At 38.9% G+C, this 16856-nt stretch overlaps 1 protein-coding gene across 1 annotated transcript; it reads right to left on the bottom strand.

Moving 5' to 3' along the window:
• Positions 1–6354: 6354 nt before the first annotated feature.
• On the bottom strand, positions 6355–10425 carry LOC120798092 (gap junction alpha-3 protein-like). Its single transcript, XM_040142114.1, has 3 exons — positions 10357–10425; positions 9460–10019; positions 6355–7222 (listed from the first exon to the last, which is right to left on the bottom strand). The coding sequence occupies exons 1-3, from the start codon at positions 10423–10425 to the stop codon at positions 6355–6357; spliced, it is 1497 nt and encodes a 498-aa protein (XP_039998048.1).
• Positions 10426–16856: the final 6431 nt, after the last annotated feature.

The raw sequence follows: 16856 nt of genomic DNA, 5'->3' as shown, positions 1-16856 counted from the left end.
GTCAACTCAGGTAAACTCAAGAAAGACAAATCCAATACAGAGCAGGACAAGCAGAGCATCTACCATTAATGTAAACTCTGATATATTTAGTAAAATGTGGCACCTGGTGTTACACCAGCTTCCAGTACTGAAGGGGGCTTATTCAATGTAACCTCTCACCCCATGTAATAATGTGATAAGCTTACAATATACTGACTCTTTGAAGTAACGTACAAAAGCTAGTACAGTAGATAATACTTTAGTTAGCCAGCTCTGCTCACATTAATGTCAGAGCAGACAAACTGCTTAACCCCATCCTTAGAATTTTGCTCTTTTGTTTTTGTTTTTGTTTACCTTGGTTTGGTTTTTTTTTTGGTTTTTTTGTTTCTGAGAATGGATAACTGGCCAAATGGTTTCGGTTTCTGTACCCCAAATGGAAAAGAAATAACCCAAAAAGAAAACGCTAACCATGACAGAAAACCAGTATGGTACAAAAAAGTTTATTCAGTAACAGTTCTGTAAACATCTGAGGTAAATGAACATTTACATCAACATGTTCTTTAACATAAGGTTCAGACGCAAGGCACTTCTCTTCAAAGACAGTCATTTTACAATGGGAGTAATAGCAGGGGGTTTTTCTTCATTTTTAAGACGTGGGAGTCTGTGTCCCTGCTTGTAGGGGCACCATGAAAAATCCCAATTTCCGTTGTGGGATTTTTGATCCAAGGCACATCCTTGGTGTAAAAGCTGGAGTAGCCAAACGTATCCCAATCAATATTCAGGACAGAAAAAGAACAATCACTTTAGATTCATTTCTTGTCCATTCAAAGTCTAATTTTGATTGAACTATTGCCATAAATAAACAAAAATATGTTAATATCCCTAATATCCCTCCTCCTAGGACACCCTTTGTTATTTTTCTTTTCTATTTATATCTTAATATCCTCATAACAGCGTTCTATCTATCTAACTGTGCAAATCTTTATCTACATATTAATAGTACTAATAACAGCTTGGAACAACAAGGTTATGAAAAAACATTTCAGCAATAAAAATAAGTAAAATAAACCTTGTTTTAACATTTTTTTAGAGACAAAGTTCAACATAATGTCTTTTTGGTGGAATTCGCTGTTCCCAGATTCACAAAAGGGTTGTAAAACTGATCTTGTGGTTAAAGCCATGATTGTTAAGGGTGAGGTTCCCAAGCAAAGCTCTTTAAAAATCCATCAAGTATTGTGATCTCTTTGGCACAAATGTCTTTGGTGTGGTAAATATCTTTGGTTAAATCATACACATAACAGTTAATAACAAAACAGATTAAGCACTTCAGCTGCCATGGTGTGCTGAAGTTGTTTATTGGCACCTAAGTTCGACCAGAGACATGTAAACATTTGACACGGTCAGCAAACAGCATATATTCAGTCTCTAGTTCACCCTATGGTTAACAAAATTAGTTGTTCGTAACTAAAATAGAGTTAATGTGCTAAAAATGAAGTGCCTTTCACTGCATCTTGCTTCTCATTTGTCACCTCATGTTTTATGTTAGTTTATAGAAGTTAGGCGGTTGCATTCATGAAAAGATGAAGATCGTTAACTTGAAAACCTAGATTTTTTAAAATACACCTTGAGAGGCAACATATCTCAATGCCAAAGGCCCTGACACTAAATTAAGGTTATGGGTGGGCAGATACATCTGCTTTCAACATGACAGCCCATTCAGATTCCAAATCAAACTAAAGCTATTTTACTGTAAACATCGGCTTAATCACAAACTTGATGTTTCTGCTCAAATCATAGCATAGTGTCATAGCATAGTCAACAGTAAGACCACATAGTGGTCAAATGTAACAGACCTGTGTTGCTTTCTTACTGAGAGTTATGTGAGAAGATCCAGACCACTCTCATATCTGTCTGTTATATGAGGCTACAGCCAGGAGAAAGCTAGATTTTCTAATCTTGAAGCAGAGGGGAACTGTTAGCCAGGTCCATAATCGTTGGTAGGCGCATTTTTGAACTTTGCAGGCTAACTACTTCCCCCCTGCTTCCATTTTTTTATGCTAAGCTAAGCTAACGGACTCCCGGCTGTCTCTCTGTACTTAATGAATAGACATGAGAGTGGTAGTGGTCTTCTCATCAAACAATAATCAATTGGCAATAATTATTAACTTTGATAATGTGCAAAAAATATTGCAACATGCTATTAACACTGGCAATTTAGAAGTTAGCCTCGGTAAAAACAGAGCTAACTTTATTCAGTTAGGCCATGGCTTTGCTTTCCAAATGTCTGAATGCTAATCAAGTGTGATACTTAAGTTTATGAACAAATCCCAAGTTGCCATGAATCCAAATGGGGAAATATTTTCAGTATCTAGATTTATTTTTACTGTATATGACCATTAATCAAGGCACTCTAAGATTTGAGAGCTGCAATTAAAAAAATCTCATGCAGCACAACCAGTGTCCTCATTTGGGAGATGGTTAACACCCATGATTGTGACAATGTAACACTAATATTGTAACAAAGTCATGGGCTAATTACCTGATGGTAACTCATCTTACCCAAACTGGTTAAAACTACAAAAACAAAGAAATCTCCGGAAAAGCTAGTATGTGGACAAAAACAACATTTTGATTTTATCCAGATGTAAACATACATTCATTTGGTTATTTTTGTTATGGTGTTCAAATGCTAATTCAGGCATAGGAAGTCAGGTGATATAATCTAGCACTTTTTCTAGTATTTTTCAAGTAATCCTGTAATATTCTGCCCAGAAAGAAACACAAGATGTACAAATCCAAAACGCAGTTTACCCCAAACCACTCTCCATTGCTACTAGGGTTTTGTTTTTTTCCTGAATGTTGGATAAAGCATGGGAAGTTGCTGTAAGGCAAAACTACTGAATTTATATGAGCCATTTTCTATATGTTTTTTTCTTCTTCTTTTGGCAGGAATTAATGAGAAGAACAGGAAAAATGAACTTTCCTAATTGGGATGTCTGTTAAGAACTAACAGAGAAATAAAATCACTTTTTCAGATCATATTGCTCTCTTTTTTCAAAAAATCTAAAAGCTACTGTATATTCTACAGCTAGTCTAGAAAAATTAACTTAGAGTTCTCCTATACAGAACACCTAGGGGAACTCACCAGTTCTTTAACACACTGCAAACACAAGCATCTGAAAGAAGGTGTACCGATTTTTATGCTCCATTCAAGCTGCAAAGCTTCAAAATTTTTTAATAAAGAAATGTAGTTTAGACCTTGATCGTGTACTCTTTTTTATTTGCATCAACTTTTTTAATTTTGTATAAAGAGACCAGTGGGGCCAATGTCAGAAAACACTAAAGCACTTTTGATTGATTGTTTTCTTGGAGAAAGTCTTTATAAATTGCAGCTTGATCAGAAACTAACAACTTTTTTTTTTAAATATAAGTAGTCCTGTATATTATCTTGTGGTGTCTATCAATACGATCAATCTGTATATTTACATATTTATAAACTTTTTATAGTTTACCCTGATGTAACTGCAGAGATGTCATTTTGTAAACACTGAAACAAATTAAGGTACCTAAACACACACACACTCCCGCAGCCTGCGAAGCCTAAGGACTTTGTCTCAGGGTGGGACTGCTTTATTGCTTTCCTCTAGTCATCTGCTCTGTCCTAACATCGGAGCATCCCTCTCCTCATCGATATTACAGGCTGGGTGAGCGCAGTACACACAGACGGACAGAGTAAACAGACACACAGCTCCATCATCACGTCACAAGAAAAATAAAAATAAAGAAACAAAAGTGCAAACCTCTCCTCTGATGTCTCCCAGCAAAGAAATAAAAGAAAGATGAAAGTAAAGGAGTATAGTATTGCTGCCTCTATGCTCCCAATCTAATTAGTTAGTCCAATCATCGTAATCATCATCATCATCTTCCTCATAACCTTTCCTTATTCGTGTCTGTGTTGGCTATATAAATACTGTGGGTGTGTATATGCGTGTGTATTTTTGTGATCCCCATTTCATGGGCCTATACACCTTCCCTGTTCAATTTCTTTAAAAAAAAAAAGAGAGAGTATGGCCAGAACAGCAAGTGGCAGCCAAGCTGGCTATTAATTTCTCTCTTTTTGCTAAGCAAGTAATCATTAATACAACAGATTTTAGGTGCTGCAACACACTATCTCCAACATGGCAGCCATGTTGGAGGTCTTCAGCTTCTGGCTGAGATAATGCTGATCGAATCACTTAAACGAATGGTTTGCATTTTTTGGAAGTCCCCCCCCTGACAGTTAGCTAAGAAGATCGATACCACTCTCATGTCCGTGCTTTCACTCCAGAGCTAGAAAAAGCAGAGGATTTGCTTAGCTTAGCATAATGACTGTAAGCAGGGGGAAACAGCTAGCCTGTTCAAAAATACAGCTATCAGCACCTGTAATGATGTGTTCACGCAATGTTGGCAGAATGCAAAGAACAGAAAAACCTCCCATTATTCTGATTTAGGATTGTTGTTTACCCTCACTACTAGCCATTTCTCACCATTTGCTTGGCTTAAATTGTTCAGTTTTGCTGCGTTTCACATTTGGAGCTGTTTTTTTTTTACAGTTTATATAATAAAATGCACTTTAAACACATTTTAAAATTTAAATTTGCTGAAGGAATTGTATTAGTGTTCAAATTGGATTTTATTTATATATAACTGTCAGCCATGGAGGCTTTGCAGCCATTCTTTGGGGTGAGTCAGGCTAGCTGTTTCCCCGTTTCCAGTCTTTATGCTAAGCTCAGCTAACCGACTTCAGTTAGCAACTCCACAGTTAACAAACAGACATGAGAGTGCTAATGATCCCTTAATCTCACTCTCAGCAAAAAAAAGGGAATTAACTCATTTCCCAAAATGTCAAACTATTAATTCAACAGTACGAGCTAAACATGGTTAGTGCACGTTTTAGTCTGAGAACTGGCTTCGTCGTGGTTTTGTGTTAAATAATGTTAGTATGTTATGCTGTCATAATACTGTGATCAGGGGTGTTTGCTTGTTCATGCCCTATGCTTCTTGTCACAATATGGCATTTGAAAAAGTTGACTGGAATCACCTCTTACTGAGTCTCCATCTAAAATGGTTGATGCCTATGCAATACTCTCTTATCAGAGTTGTGCTCAACAAGAGAGTTAAAAGCAATAGATAGATTAAAAATAACATCATTCATACTACAACCTCATATTTGTATGCATTATCGAAGGCACGTTTAAAATTTATGCTTTGTCCACTGTACTGATCTACTCGTGACTGCTAGCCTGCCTGAACAAACTTACCCCCAATTTTAAAAAGACAAGCTTTATAATATTTAGATAAATAACTAAAAACCCTAAAAAAATACCCTAGAGACTCAGCACGGATATTTATAAATAATCTTGAAATTATTAAAGTTTCTTTTAAGAAAATCTGCCAGAGTCATTTAGATGCTCCATGTTAAATATATTTATGAAAACCTTTATGTATGTGTATGTTTACATATTTGTTTGTACATAATAGCCTCGATTTTTAATTTTTTTCCAATTAATTCTAAGACCCTTGTTAATAGAATTAGAATTTACCTTACTATATAGAAGTCCCTATGTTTGAAGTCAAAGATCTACTTTGTTAGATGTTTTCAAAACTCAGTTGAAAAAACATCTCATTGACAACGCCAAATTTTATTATTTTTATCATGTTTTTTCTCTATTCTTTCTTTTGTTTTTGATTGCAAGTTCCCTTTTTAAGTTTCTTTTACCTGCTCTTTGAATTGGCTTCTTTCCTCCCCTGCATTTATCCATTGATTGTCTTTTACTATAATGTTGTCAGTGTGCAACAGCGTTGCGCCGGCCTCTTTATCAACTATAATCAGATTTTGTTTGGTTTTTTTTTTGTTCTTTTTCCCCCCCCAATTTTCTTTGAATAACCATGATGCTGTGAAATGGTGGTAAATGATAGAAAATTCTCAGAACTGGATCCCACGTGTGCACAGACATCTCTCCGAAACACCTCCAGATGTTTTACTGGAAGATTTTCTTTCTTTTTCAAAGCCCCTATGAACAGATGTCTTAAAGGTTGAGCTCACTTTGACATATTATCACTGATATGTAGACAGGTCATCAGCAGGGTACCATCAGTGTAATCTGGCCAAACTCTATCTATCCCAATGTCTGGTTCATAATTCTGAAATTAAAATAAGCAGCAAACTCTCTATTTGTTAAAGTCTGCCTTGCATAGCATCAGTCTTTTGCTGGAGGGTGTGCTTGTGTGGTTTTATGCTGTTGGGCAAATGTGAAAAAACTGCATATGTAGGTTTTCTATGTGTATCCAGCATGTATGCATGGTTGTGTAAATGTGTGAGTGTGTGTGTTTTAGCTACACTGCCAGGTCATCAGGGCGAGCTCGGACACTGTTGCTCTTGCTGGCCCGACTTGGCTTGGGGATGTCTGTCGCAGCGGGAGATGGAGGCTGATGCATCTCCGCCATGGTGACCATGGTGAAGTCATCATGTGGAACCATACAAGGTGCTGTGGTGACATTGTTTTCCTCATCCACCGCTGTCTCCTCTGGCGTGAGGCGGGAAAGAGGGGTGTTACGAGGAAGTGTCGGAAACATTGACTGTTGCTCCTCTTGTGGAGGGATTGGAGTCGTCTCTTCCCGAGAGGAGGAGGCGGAGGTGGGAGGAGAGGGAAGAGGAGGAGGGTAGGAGGACGCGGAGTTTTTTCCACTCATGTTATGGAGCTCCAGCGCCATGTTGTTCCAGTTCTGCTCCATTGCAGTCAGCTGCCCGTGGCTTCCAACACTCACTTTGTCACCACCGCCATAAAAGGAAGGAGGTAGGGTCTCCAACAAGAAGTTGTTTGGGTGGAATGCTGTGCGATCCAGCTTGAGCTCAGTGGGCACAGGGGTGGTGGCCATGTTAGGGGTTAAAGAGATAACTCTGGGGGGTGCTTCTGTTGGTCTGTAGGCTCTTCCCTCAGCTGCTCTACCTCCCACCACGTTCACACTCGCATAGGCTGGCAAACAGTCGAGCACCGACGGAGAGGTCTGCTCAGGAATCGTCTCTGAATCTCCGGGCTCGTCTGCACTCAGCATCAGCGACTCACTGTCGGGTACAAATTCATTGGTGACCCCCTGCTTGACTTTCTTCCAGCCCAGGTGGTAGATCTCTAGCAGGTTGAGGACCAGAGAGACACAGGCAACTGCCAGCATGAAGATAATGAAGATTGTCTTTTCAGTGGGCCTGGGACAACAAACAAACAAAAATAGATTTAATTCACAAATAAAAACAATCGTATGTATAGAAAATGTAACAAGAAACTGTATAACCAAGGTAACATTATATGAAATATGAAAACTATTAAGCATGTGTAGCTATTGTTTAATTTGTGATCATGTTTATTTTCTATTTTATTTTTTGTGATAATGCTTTTCAGACTGGTTGAATGACTGTTCTCTAAACCGCTCCCCTGAGCAGCCATTGTCCAGTCACAGCTTAGCGATGGCAACTAGGCACGGCAGCCTGTCAAGCTTATGGTTTCTCCATCAAAAGCAGTGTTCATAGGGCTTTAGTAAGAGTGATACTTGGCACTGAAGGAGTTTCAAGCATGGTGTCTTTTTTAGCCCTTCCAAAACCAAAAAAAACAAAAACAAAAGTGTAAAAAAAGGATTAAACAGTGCATTTATCTTTTCTTATCCAAGCTGCAGTTGTTAGCATGTCCAGTTTATCTAGCTCACTACCTACATTTACTGAACTACATTAGTTTGTGAGGTTACAAGTTACGTTAAAAAAAGCACCTTCCACAAGTTGCACATTCACTGTTTAGTATTTCCCATTGTGTGGAAGCTAGTACTGGATGCTATCAGAGTTTAGGGGAACGATAGATAACTCTGCTCTTTATTGGATTAGGCAAAATTTACATTTCAGCAATCCCAGCCAAGTTAGTCCTCTCCCCCAAAAGCCTTTCCTATTGTTGGCTGGACCGCAACAGCAGGGCCAGCCCTATAAAAAAAATTAATGTTGCTGACTGACTGTGCGACTGACTGAGTGATGAAATTACACTTTGGTCCGCCAAATGCAGCCTGACTGAGTGCTGAAGTTACACCACTGGTCAGTGGGCCGAGTGTTGGAGTTTCCCCATTGGTCATTGCTCTTTCAAAATGAATTGGCGCAAACAGTTTCTGTTACATCATCAGAGGGGGGCATTTATAGGCAGCGCCTTGTCAGGCGACAAGATTTACCGACTTTTCAGCCCCCCCTTTTTTTTTCCCACAAAAGCACCTAGCGAATCTGGCAATTTTTTGGACAAACCTTAGCTACTCTCCGCAGAAGAGAGTCATCAGCATTGCCCCAAGGGTCGTGCTTTTCCTCCGCAGGCACACCTCTCTATGGGTCTCATTCAAATGACTGCACGGCAGCTGACACAGACGTGAATGAGTTTCTAACGTTCTCTCTGAGTGATAAGTAAATATAGCCGAAATCAGAGTTCAGTCATTGTCTTTAACTTAGGTGTATGGTGATTTTGTCAGACGACTTCACGGTTATAAAATCAGCATTTTAGCACTGCAGAGCAGCAGCTTGGAAATGGCTTGGGAGTGACTGGTTAACATGTAGTCTTAATGGGCCACATTTCAGTCACTATTTCATCCTTTATACATTGTCTGACAATAAAAACCAAAACACCTGTAAATGAGCTTTACTGGGAATTCAACTGTATGAAATTATTTTATATGTGGGCACAGACAGTAGGAGAGAAGCAAAAGGATTAGGGGTGGTCCAACCATATACTTGGTTTTGACTTAGTCTTATTGTGTTAAAAGTGAAAACAAAGTAAAGATACGAACAAGTATGTAAGCTAAGCAGCCACATGAAGATATGTTAGAACGAAACAGTCTGAACCTGCATTTTCTTTGGAATTTGTATAATGCAACGAGCTAAAAAGCTAACTTATGTGTCAGCTCAACACAGCAATACACAAACGTTTCGTTATTTCCATGTCTTCTACATGGATCATCAACTGGTGATGATGCTGAATTTTTGCATGCAGCATTAGTCTAAATCTTTTAGCACAATGTCATGTAACTTTACATTCAGTCTTTTGGCACAGTATCATGTATGTAGCCATCAAATGCATATTTAAGATTCCTGGGTTCTTGTTTTAAAAGGGGTCAGGTGGAAACAAGAAAAAGTTTTCAACTAATTCAAAGAGGTAACGTTAAATTATCTAGACAGCTAGAGCGGATAAAGTATGCTAGCAACAGTTTTCATTAAGCAGATGTATAGTGTTATATGAAAAAGTTTCAGTGAAATGGAAATGTTGGCCTTACACACACACACACACACACACACACACACACACACACACACACACACACACACACACACACACACACACACACACACACACACACACACACACAAACAAGAAGAAAATTAAGACACAAAGTAACAAGTAAAATAAACAAATCCTACTCTCTAACCTGGAGATGAAGCAGTCCACAATATTGGGGCAGGGCCAGCGACCACATTTATAGAGCGGCCTCAGGTGGAAGCCATAGAGGAAGTACTGTCCCAGGATGAAGCCCACCTCAAACAGAGTCTTGAAGATGATGTTGAAGATGTAGGTCCTCAGTAAAGCCCCACGGATCCGGATCTTCCCATGCTCATCACGAATTGGTGGCTTCCCTTTTTTCCCAGCTCCTGCTCCTACCTCCCCAACTCCGCTGTGATAGAGGGGGTCATGGACTTCCCGGTGCCGTCCGGCCTTTCTGAGCTCCTCCTCCCTCTCCCGCCTCTTCTCCTCCATGCGGACAATGTGCAGCACATGGCCCAGGTAGATAAGGGTTGGCGTTGAGACGAAGATGATCTGCAGCACCCAGAAGCGGATGTGGGAGATGGGGAAGGCCTCGTCATAGCAGACGTTCTCGCAACCGGGTTGTTGCGTGTTACAGGTGAAGTCTGACTGCTCGTCTCCCCAGACTTCTTCAGCTGCTGCACCCAGCACCAAGATGCGAAAGATGAAGAGGACAGTCAGCCAAACCTGGGGAGGAAGGACGGAAAGATTAACAGATTAATTAAATCAATTAACAGAGCAGTCAGCCCAGACTGAGAAGGTCAGATACTATTTTAGGCACTTGAGCTGGAATAATGTGGATCTTGTGCTAGATTTTGTGTAAAAGAGGGATCTAAGCCATACAACTCTATCCTCAAAAAAGAAAATTGATATTGGACAATTTTGCAAAAGCCTGGATTATGTTCAATGTCGACATTTTTTAAATTCTTACTTTCTACAGTATCTGCACATGGCAGCTACCCTGAGTTCTCTAAAGCCGATAATATTTCAAATTCATCAAGTTAATCATTAGTCAATCAGTCACCTTTCCAATCACAGTGGAGTGTTCTTGAGCATTCTCCAGCAGCCGCCCTAGAAAGCTCCAGTCACCCATTCTTTACTCGATTTTCTAGCCTGGAGAGAGAAACAAGAGTCTATGGTGAACCACACAGGAAGCCCCTGCGAGGAGTTACAAGACGAAAGAAGCAGGAGACACAAGGGAGCAGAAGTGCTGTCTGGAGAGAGAAGAGTGTGAAATATGGAAAAGAGGAGGTCATTGGGAATGAATTTTAGGGCTTAACAGATATTTGTTTAAATGATAAGGCTGGCGTTATTCTATTTTTTTCTTATTGTTGGTCTCTCAATACTTCCCATTGGTTCCTACTGAAGACATTACAGTTTACAAATGAGTAACAAATACAGTATATAGTTTCACCAATATCTGCTCAGTAATCGGTTTAAACACCTGGGCAGTTTAGTTTCGAGCAAATGTTTCTCATGTAGTGAATTTATTTGGAACTATTTTCAAGGTAAGTCAATGTCGTGGGTTTAGAACTGACAACATTCAAAAACCTATACCAGGTTTTGAGGTCAGAGCAGACAACAAAAAGTGCCATAAAAAAGAGAGCAAAAGCAGACTTACTAAAATATTGTTGTATTGTCAGTGATAAATCCATCGACCAGAGATCAGAAGAAAAACAATATCTGGAAAGGAGAGACAAAATGCTCTTGTCAACTTTATAGGGCACAAATCGCACAAAATTTGTATTTGTGTTCAAATTTCACATATACTGTATGAGTTAAATCTCATTACTATTAATTAATGAAACCCTTTTACTTAAGACACTAAAATAATCTGATAAAATAAACCAGATGCGATCATAATTTTGAGAACTGTTTGGAATCAGTTTATCATACAATACAACCAAACCAAAGCAGATTATTGACTCTATGCCTACTAAAATGAAGACTCAGAAATACTAAAATCTGCGTGCATTCATGCATCATAAAATATAGAAGAATAAAATAGGATTGTTGAGCTTCTCTGAAGCTTTTTTAAGTTGATATTGCTAACTTGTTAGCAAACGATTGGCTGTTGGATGAATGGTAAATCCAACATTCACTCTTCTGAGGGAAATATCAGTCTCTTTAGCACCTAATTGCATCGCTAAGTTCACTAATTTGCTAACTTTGTCTGTCTGCTGTTTGTTGCTGGACGGGTTGTTTACAGTGGATTTTTATTTTTGCTGGAACCTGGTCTCTTCTGCATCTGGAAATGACACTGATTAGCGCAGTGAGAGTGGATCAAAAATATTAATGCTGCAGGCTGTAAAACCAAAACAATGAGCTGAAAGATGCTAAAAAGCTCCATACAGCTGAGGGGAACTGCTGAGTATGCTGGGGGTGATTCTCTGTGGAGTCATCACGATGAGTGAACGAAGTATTTATGTGATCTATTAATATAAGAATACTGATTATAGCAACATCCAATACTTACATATCGACCGACAGTAATTTTTGTGATAATTGCGTAACATAAGAAAACATTTTTGATAAAATTGCCTTAAACTGATACATCCTTTTTTGTTTTTTTTAAGGAACTGTCTCCACAATATGTGTTGACATATTGCCGTTAAGAATTAAACTTCTAATCAACATATATATTTTTCGAAATATATACCAATACCAATAAGGTGTTGCTCTAGTTTTTATAATTACAATTAAAAGAAACCATTAGATTATTTATAGTTTTCAGATTTCAGAATTGGTAAAACATAATTATAAAGACAGAATATAATTACTTTTATCTGAATCACATACAAATGTGTATGTGTCTGTGTTTGTGCCTGTAAGGAAAAATCGATACGTGCATGCCCGTTTCTTACTTTATACACATACAATTGCATGCAGACTTGCACGTATTTGTGTGCGCGTGCATGCGTGTGCGAGTGCGCGCGTGCCTGCGTTTGTGTCTGTGCTGCAGGGATGGCTGGCTAGTGGACAATGGCTGGCCATCTGTGGGAAGTGAATGAGTGGATAACAGGTTGTCCCTGTCGAATGCTGGACTCATCACATCCCAGGAATGCTGAGGAGGGCAAATGCTTTCCTGGGATTGACTGATATGTACATATACACACACAAACACATACGCACACTCACACACAGAGTTACAGTAGCATACATTGCTATTGTATATCTGAGCCACAAAAATGCCCCAAATGAATGCGAAGCCACTGACAACTTAATTTACTTCTACTATGAACTGTAACTCCAAGACTTGAGTCTGATTTGCCCAGCCATTTACACATTTTAATAAAAAAAATCATTCACAGATTATAGAAAAAATATTAACTCCCTTTAATAGTATAATGATATCAAAGGATAAAATTCTATAAAATATAAGAATATTATAAAATCTATGATATGGAACCAAAGACAAACTGAAAGTCCATATGGCAAATATCAAAGAAGTATAATGTAGTTGTGTTCTGTTACATTACCCATTTAATACAGTAAAATATTTAAAATCCCCCTCCTTAAATTATTTCATTGCATCTCTGCTAAAGCAGAGGCTAAACTAATGACGTGACTTTTCCAAAATCCTACAGCTGAAAAAAAGAGAGAATCATTGCTAACAAATTTAGAGACCAATTAACCGTGTACTGATGCCCCGATCTACCGTAACAGCGGCATGTGTACATATACATGATGTGTTGACGTGATGAAATACCATCTGTCACGACATACAATAGAGAAGCTGCCAGATGGACATTCTCCTGGCTGGCGTGTGCTTTTGATGGATCAGAGGTCTTTGTGCTAAAACAGCCCAAACAGTTAACTCTTGGCCTGCCATTTGCACCCTGAAAACTTTTTAAAGATATGTAGACAGAGGAAATGTTTAACGTGAAAGTCGATTCTGTTCACTGCTCAGTTAATCTAGTAACCTAAATGTCGTTTGACACATATCCATAAACATTATAAATCGGTTAGCTTAACCAACGTAGCTGGGTTACTGCATGTAAAAATGACCGATGTTGAAGAAATGATGCTATGGACTGATAAGTCAAGGACACCAAATTCACTATGATACACAGGAAGTGCACACGGTGCATACAAGTGAATAAAATGCCTGAATGTACATAAAGGTGCATAAAGTGCGTAAAGATTTGGTAATAGGGTGCATAAAGTTGTGAAAAAAATTCAAAAAGGTGTGTAATGGTGCTTAATTCTGCAAAGGTTTGTTAAGGTACATAAAAGTGAATCAATGAGTGTAAAGTTACATAAAGGTGAATAAAGGTGTGCAATAGCACAAATGTGAATAAAGATGCAGATATGTGCGCAAAAGTACACAATATTGTGAAGATTGCATAGACAGGTGTATAAATGTGTTTAAAAATGAACGCAGAGAAAACCCTTGTGGAGACTCAAGAACGTCCCAGCTTTGGTCCCAAAGAAGGCGAGGGAAACATCCCAGAATAGACAGGGAATATATGAAATATGCATTTCAACAACTGGCTGGTTAACATCAGCAATTTCAAAGTGTTTCACAGTTCAGACTTATTGTGATGGACACTTTGTATTGAACTTGGTTGTTTTTTTCACTCCATGTTCTACAGCAAACCAGACATAAAAGTGAATAAATGAGTGTAAAGTTACATAAAGCTAATTTGCATAAAGTCTGAACATGGTTTTGGTCTGAAATAACAACATTAGTCATTGTAGGTCGCGTTCATATTCAAAATACAGTATTTCATGTGATGAATGCAGCATTGTGATTTTTTCAAAAGTTAAACCAAATTTGCTTGAGTAGCTTGTTTGATTATATAACAAGTTAACAATACTCTTCATGTATTTCAATAGGGTAACTGGCAAGGGGGATACAAACTATTAAGGCCAATTCAAGTTGTGGGAAAAAGCCTAAATTACGGTACCGGACTCGTTTTAACGTGTTTTTTTTGTTTTGTTTGTTTTTTAATGATAACAGTTATTGTGATATCATACAAGTCTAAAATCCCAACACTGCATCCGCGTCAAAGAGTCTATGTCGACGATTTATCAGAAATTTACTTGGTGAAATATTAGTGGCTTCCTGTCTGCCGTCTTTCCCAAAGGGAAGTGAACGCAGCACGAGAGGTGCCGATAATCCGGCAGGTGGAAGGATGTTAATCCCTCCTCTTCCCTCCCACCTCACTCCAGCATCCACCTGCTGCTTACCGCTCTCCTCTGGAACACGTCTCCCGGCGGGCAGCGCGCCTCTTCTCTCGCCTCTTCGCTTCTTCCTCCTTCTTTTACTCCCGCGGGTGGGCTCGAGGCGGCCGAGCGAGGGCGTCGGTGAGATTGGCGGGAGCGGAGGAGGAGGGGGAGGAGGAGGAGGAGGGGGGGGAGGTGGGAGAGAGAGAGAGAGAGAGAGAGAATCACAGAGTTACAGCGAGAGAGCGTAAAAAAGACGCGAGGCTAGTCTAGTCTAAAAAAGACCTGTCCCGCGAAGGCGAAGCGCAGCGGCTGCGTCCCGCGTGGCCAAGGCCAACCGCCACTGTCGCACATTGGTGTCACCGTGCATGGGGCGCACGAGGGGGGAGTTTTGGGGGATTACGTTTTTGTGTGTTCGCGCGCTCGTGCGTGTACGTGCGGGCAGCGGCTCCTCAACTCAGTCACATTCCTGACAAGCCAAATTTGACCAGTGTCAAAAAGCTTTTGAATTGATAGAATTATTATTGCCATTATTCTTATTATTACTGCTGTAGTAATAGGGTAGTTGTGGCAATATTAAAAGTAGTGAAAGTAGCAGGCTAGTATTAGCATTAGTATTAGTATTAGACCAAGCTGATATTTTGTAGTAGCCTAGTATTTTTTGTCGAGCTGTACTGGAAATATGGACGATATGTCAAATGAGCTGAAATGAAAGAAGAAAACGTGGCATTAAACAAAATATGATTTAAAAAATCTGCATAACATAACTATTAGAATGTCTTGTTCTGAACAAAAGAGCTCCCTAGGTTTAAAAAATAAAACCACAAACTAATTAAAGGTACTTTTAAAGAATATTGTCGGCTCATAGCTTCAAATAGCAATGATTTATAATTAGGATTAAACAACTATGTCGCCATAGTCGCTTGTCGTTAGGTGAAGCCACCTCTTCTGTACCTGTTAAGTGTTAGTGACCGTCCCTCAGAGGAGCAGAAGACCCGTGGACCTGTCTACACTGTTGCAGTCACTGCTGGTCTCCGGTAGAGGTCAACAGAGTACATGCAGTACATACAGTGGGTCACTTGATGCACCTGTTGTAAAGGGAAATACATTTGTCGTCTCGCTCATCGAAGTTCATTTAACCGTTTTTGCAGTTTTTAATCTCGAAATATAGCATCAGCACTGGAAATCAGAAAAACATTCAACCTAGGTCCAAACACGACAACGCAACTTTCCCAAATGGCTGATCCCGCCCCAGTCGTGCACAGAAACATGAGCGGTCAACTAAAACATAATGTGGCTTTCTTAGCAATGTCAGCAGTGTTTCCACCTCATTCTTTCGTTAATAAAAGACACTTCACTTGAGGAAATATTTCTGTCATATTCTTTCATATGAAGCAACTTTTCTTTGTTCTGACCCAGAAATCTGTGTAAAGTACGACATAGTTGAATATATCTCCATAACTGTGGTCTAGATAATTGTTGTTTTAAGTAATTAAATGATTTAAGTATGACCCCACAGTTTAAATCTTTGAATGTAGTTTAACCCTTCATTTGCAGTAGAAATTAATCTGATGGTGATATTTTGAAGTAAACACTGGATTTTTCCTTTGTATGTAGTTCATCAAAAACTGTGCATCTGTTTGAATTCTACTTAAGTTAATTTCCACACAAATAGCTAAAATACAATCATATGGTTTCATGCACTGTGTGGCTCTAATTGTAAGTGTTTCTCTTTGATGCAGGTATTTGCGCCACTAAGTTACTGTACATGCAATAAAAAAAAAAAATCCCTGAGTTAGTTTAGTTTTCCCAGACAAGAGCATCATTAATATGATATGAATCTTTAATTAAACAATTAGACTAACACAAAATGAATATAGGATGGAACTAGGTGGAAGTAAAGTGAGAAATGGTGAGTGCATTTATATCCAATAAATTGTTATTCAATGAATCCAAGAAACATACAAACGACTTTTCTGTATATTTGTGTACATGCTGTAGGCGTACACATGGCATATGTGTAGCTGCTAGTGAGTCCTCACATTTTGCCTCATGCTGTTTTCTTGCCCCCCAACAGATGGCATGAAAGCCCTGAATCCTACAGTACCGTCATTATAAATACACGATCTGCCTGTGTCTATTTTTTTATCTGTTACATTAGAATATATTGTCTGTGCAACTAGATATCCCATTATACAACTTTACTAACAAAAGTTACAATCAAAAGCACAGTACTGACATATAATCTCAACAAGTATTGTGTAAAAATACACTTTTGAGTTGTTGACATCCTCTCCACCCTTTAAATGTTACATTTGAGCAATTCAGATATTCCATACGTTTTGCTGTATTTAC

Source organism: Xiphias gladius, chromosome 13 (genome assembly GCF_016859285.1).
Source record: "Xiphias gladius isolate SHS-SW01 ecotype Sanya breed wild chromosome 13, ASM1685928v1, whole genome shotgun sequence".
In the NCBI taxonomy this organism is placed as follows: Eukaryota; Metazoa; Chordata; class Actinopteri; order Istiophoriformes; family Xiphiidae; genus Xiphias; species Xiphias gladius.
This window is presented reverse-complemented; position numbering and strand designations above follow the sequence as displayed.

Coding starts and splice junctions, on each gene's coding strand:
- LOC120798092 (XM_040142114.1), bottom strand. CDS start 10,425: ATGGGTGACTGGAGCTTTCTAGGGCGGCTGCTGGAGAATGCTCAAGAA. Junction 10,020..10,356: donor ACTCCACTGTGATTGGAAAG/GTGACTGATTGA, acceptor CTTCCTCCCCAG/GTTTGGCTGACTGTCCTCTT. Junction 7,223..9,459: donor GTGGACTGCTTCATCTCCAG/GTTAGAGAGTAG, acceptor TTGTTGTCCCAG/GCCCACTGAAAAGACAATCT.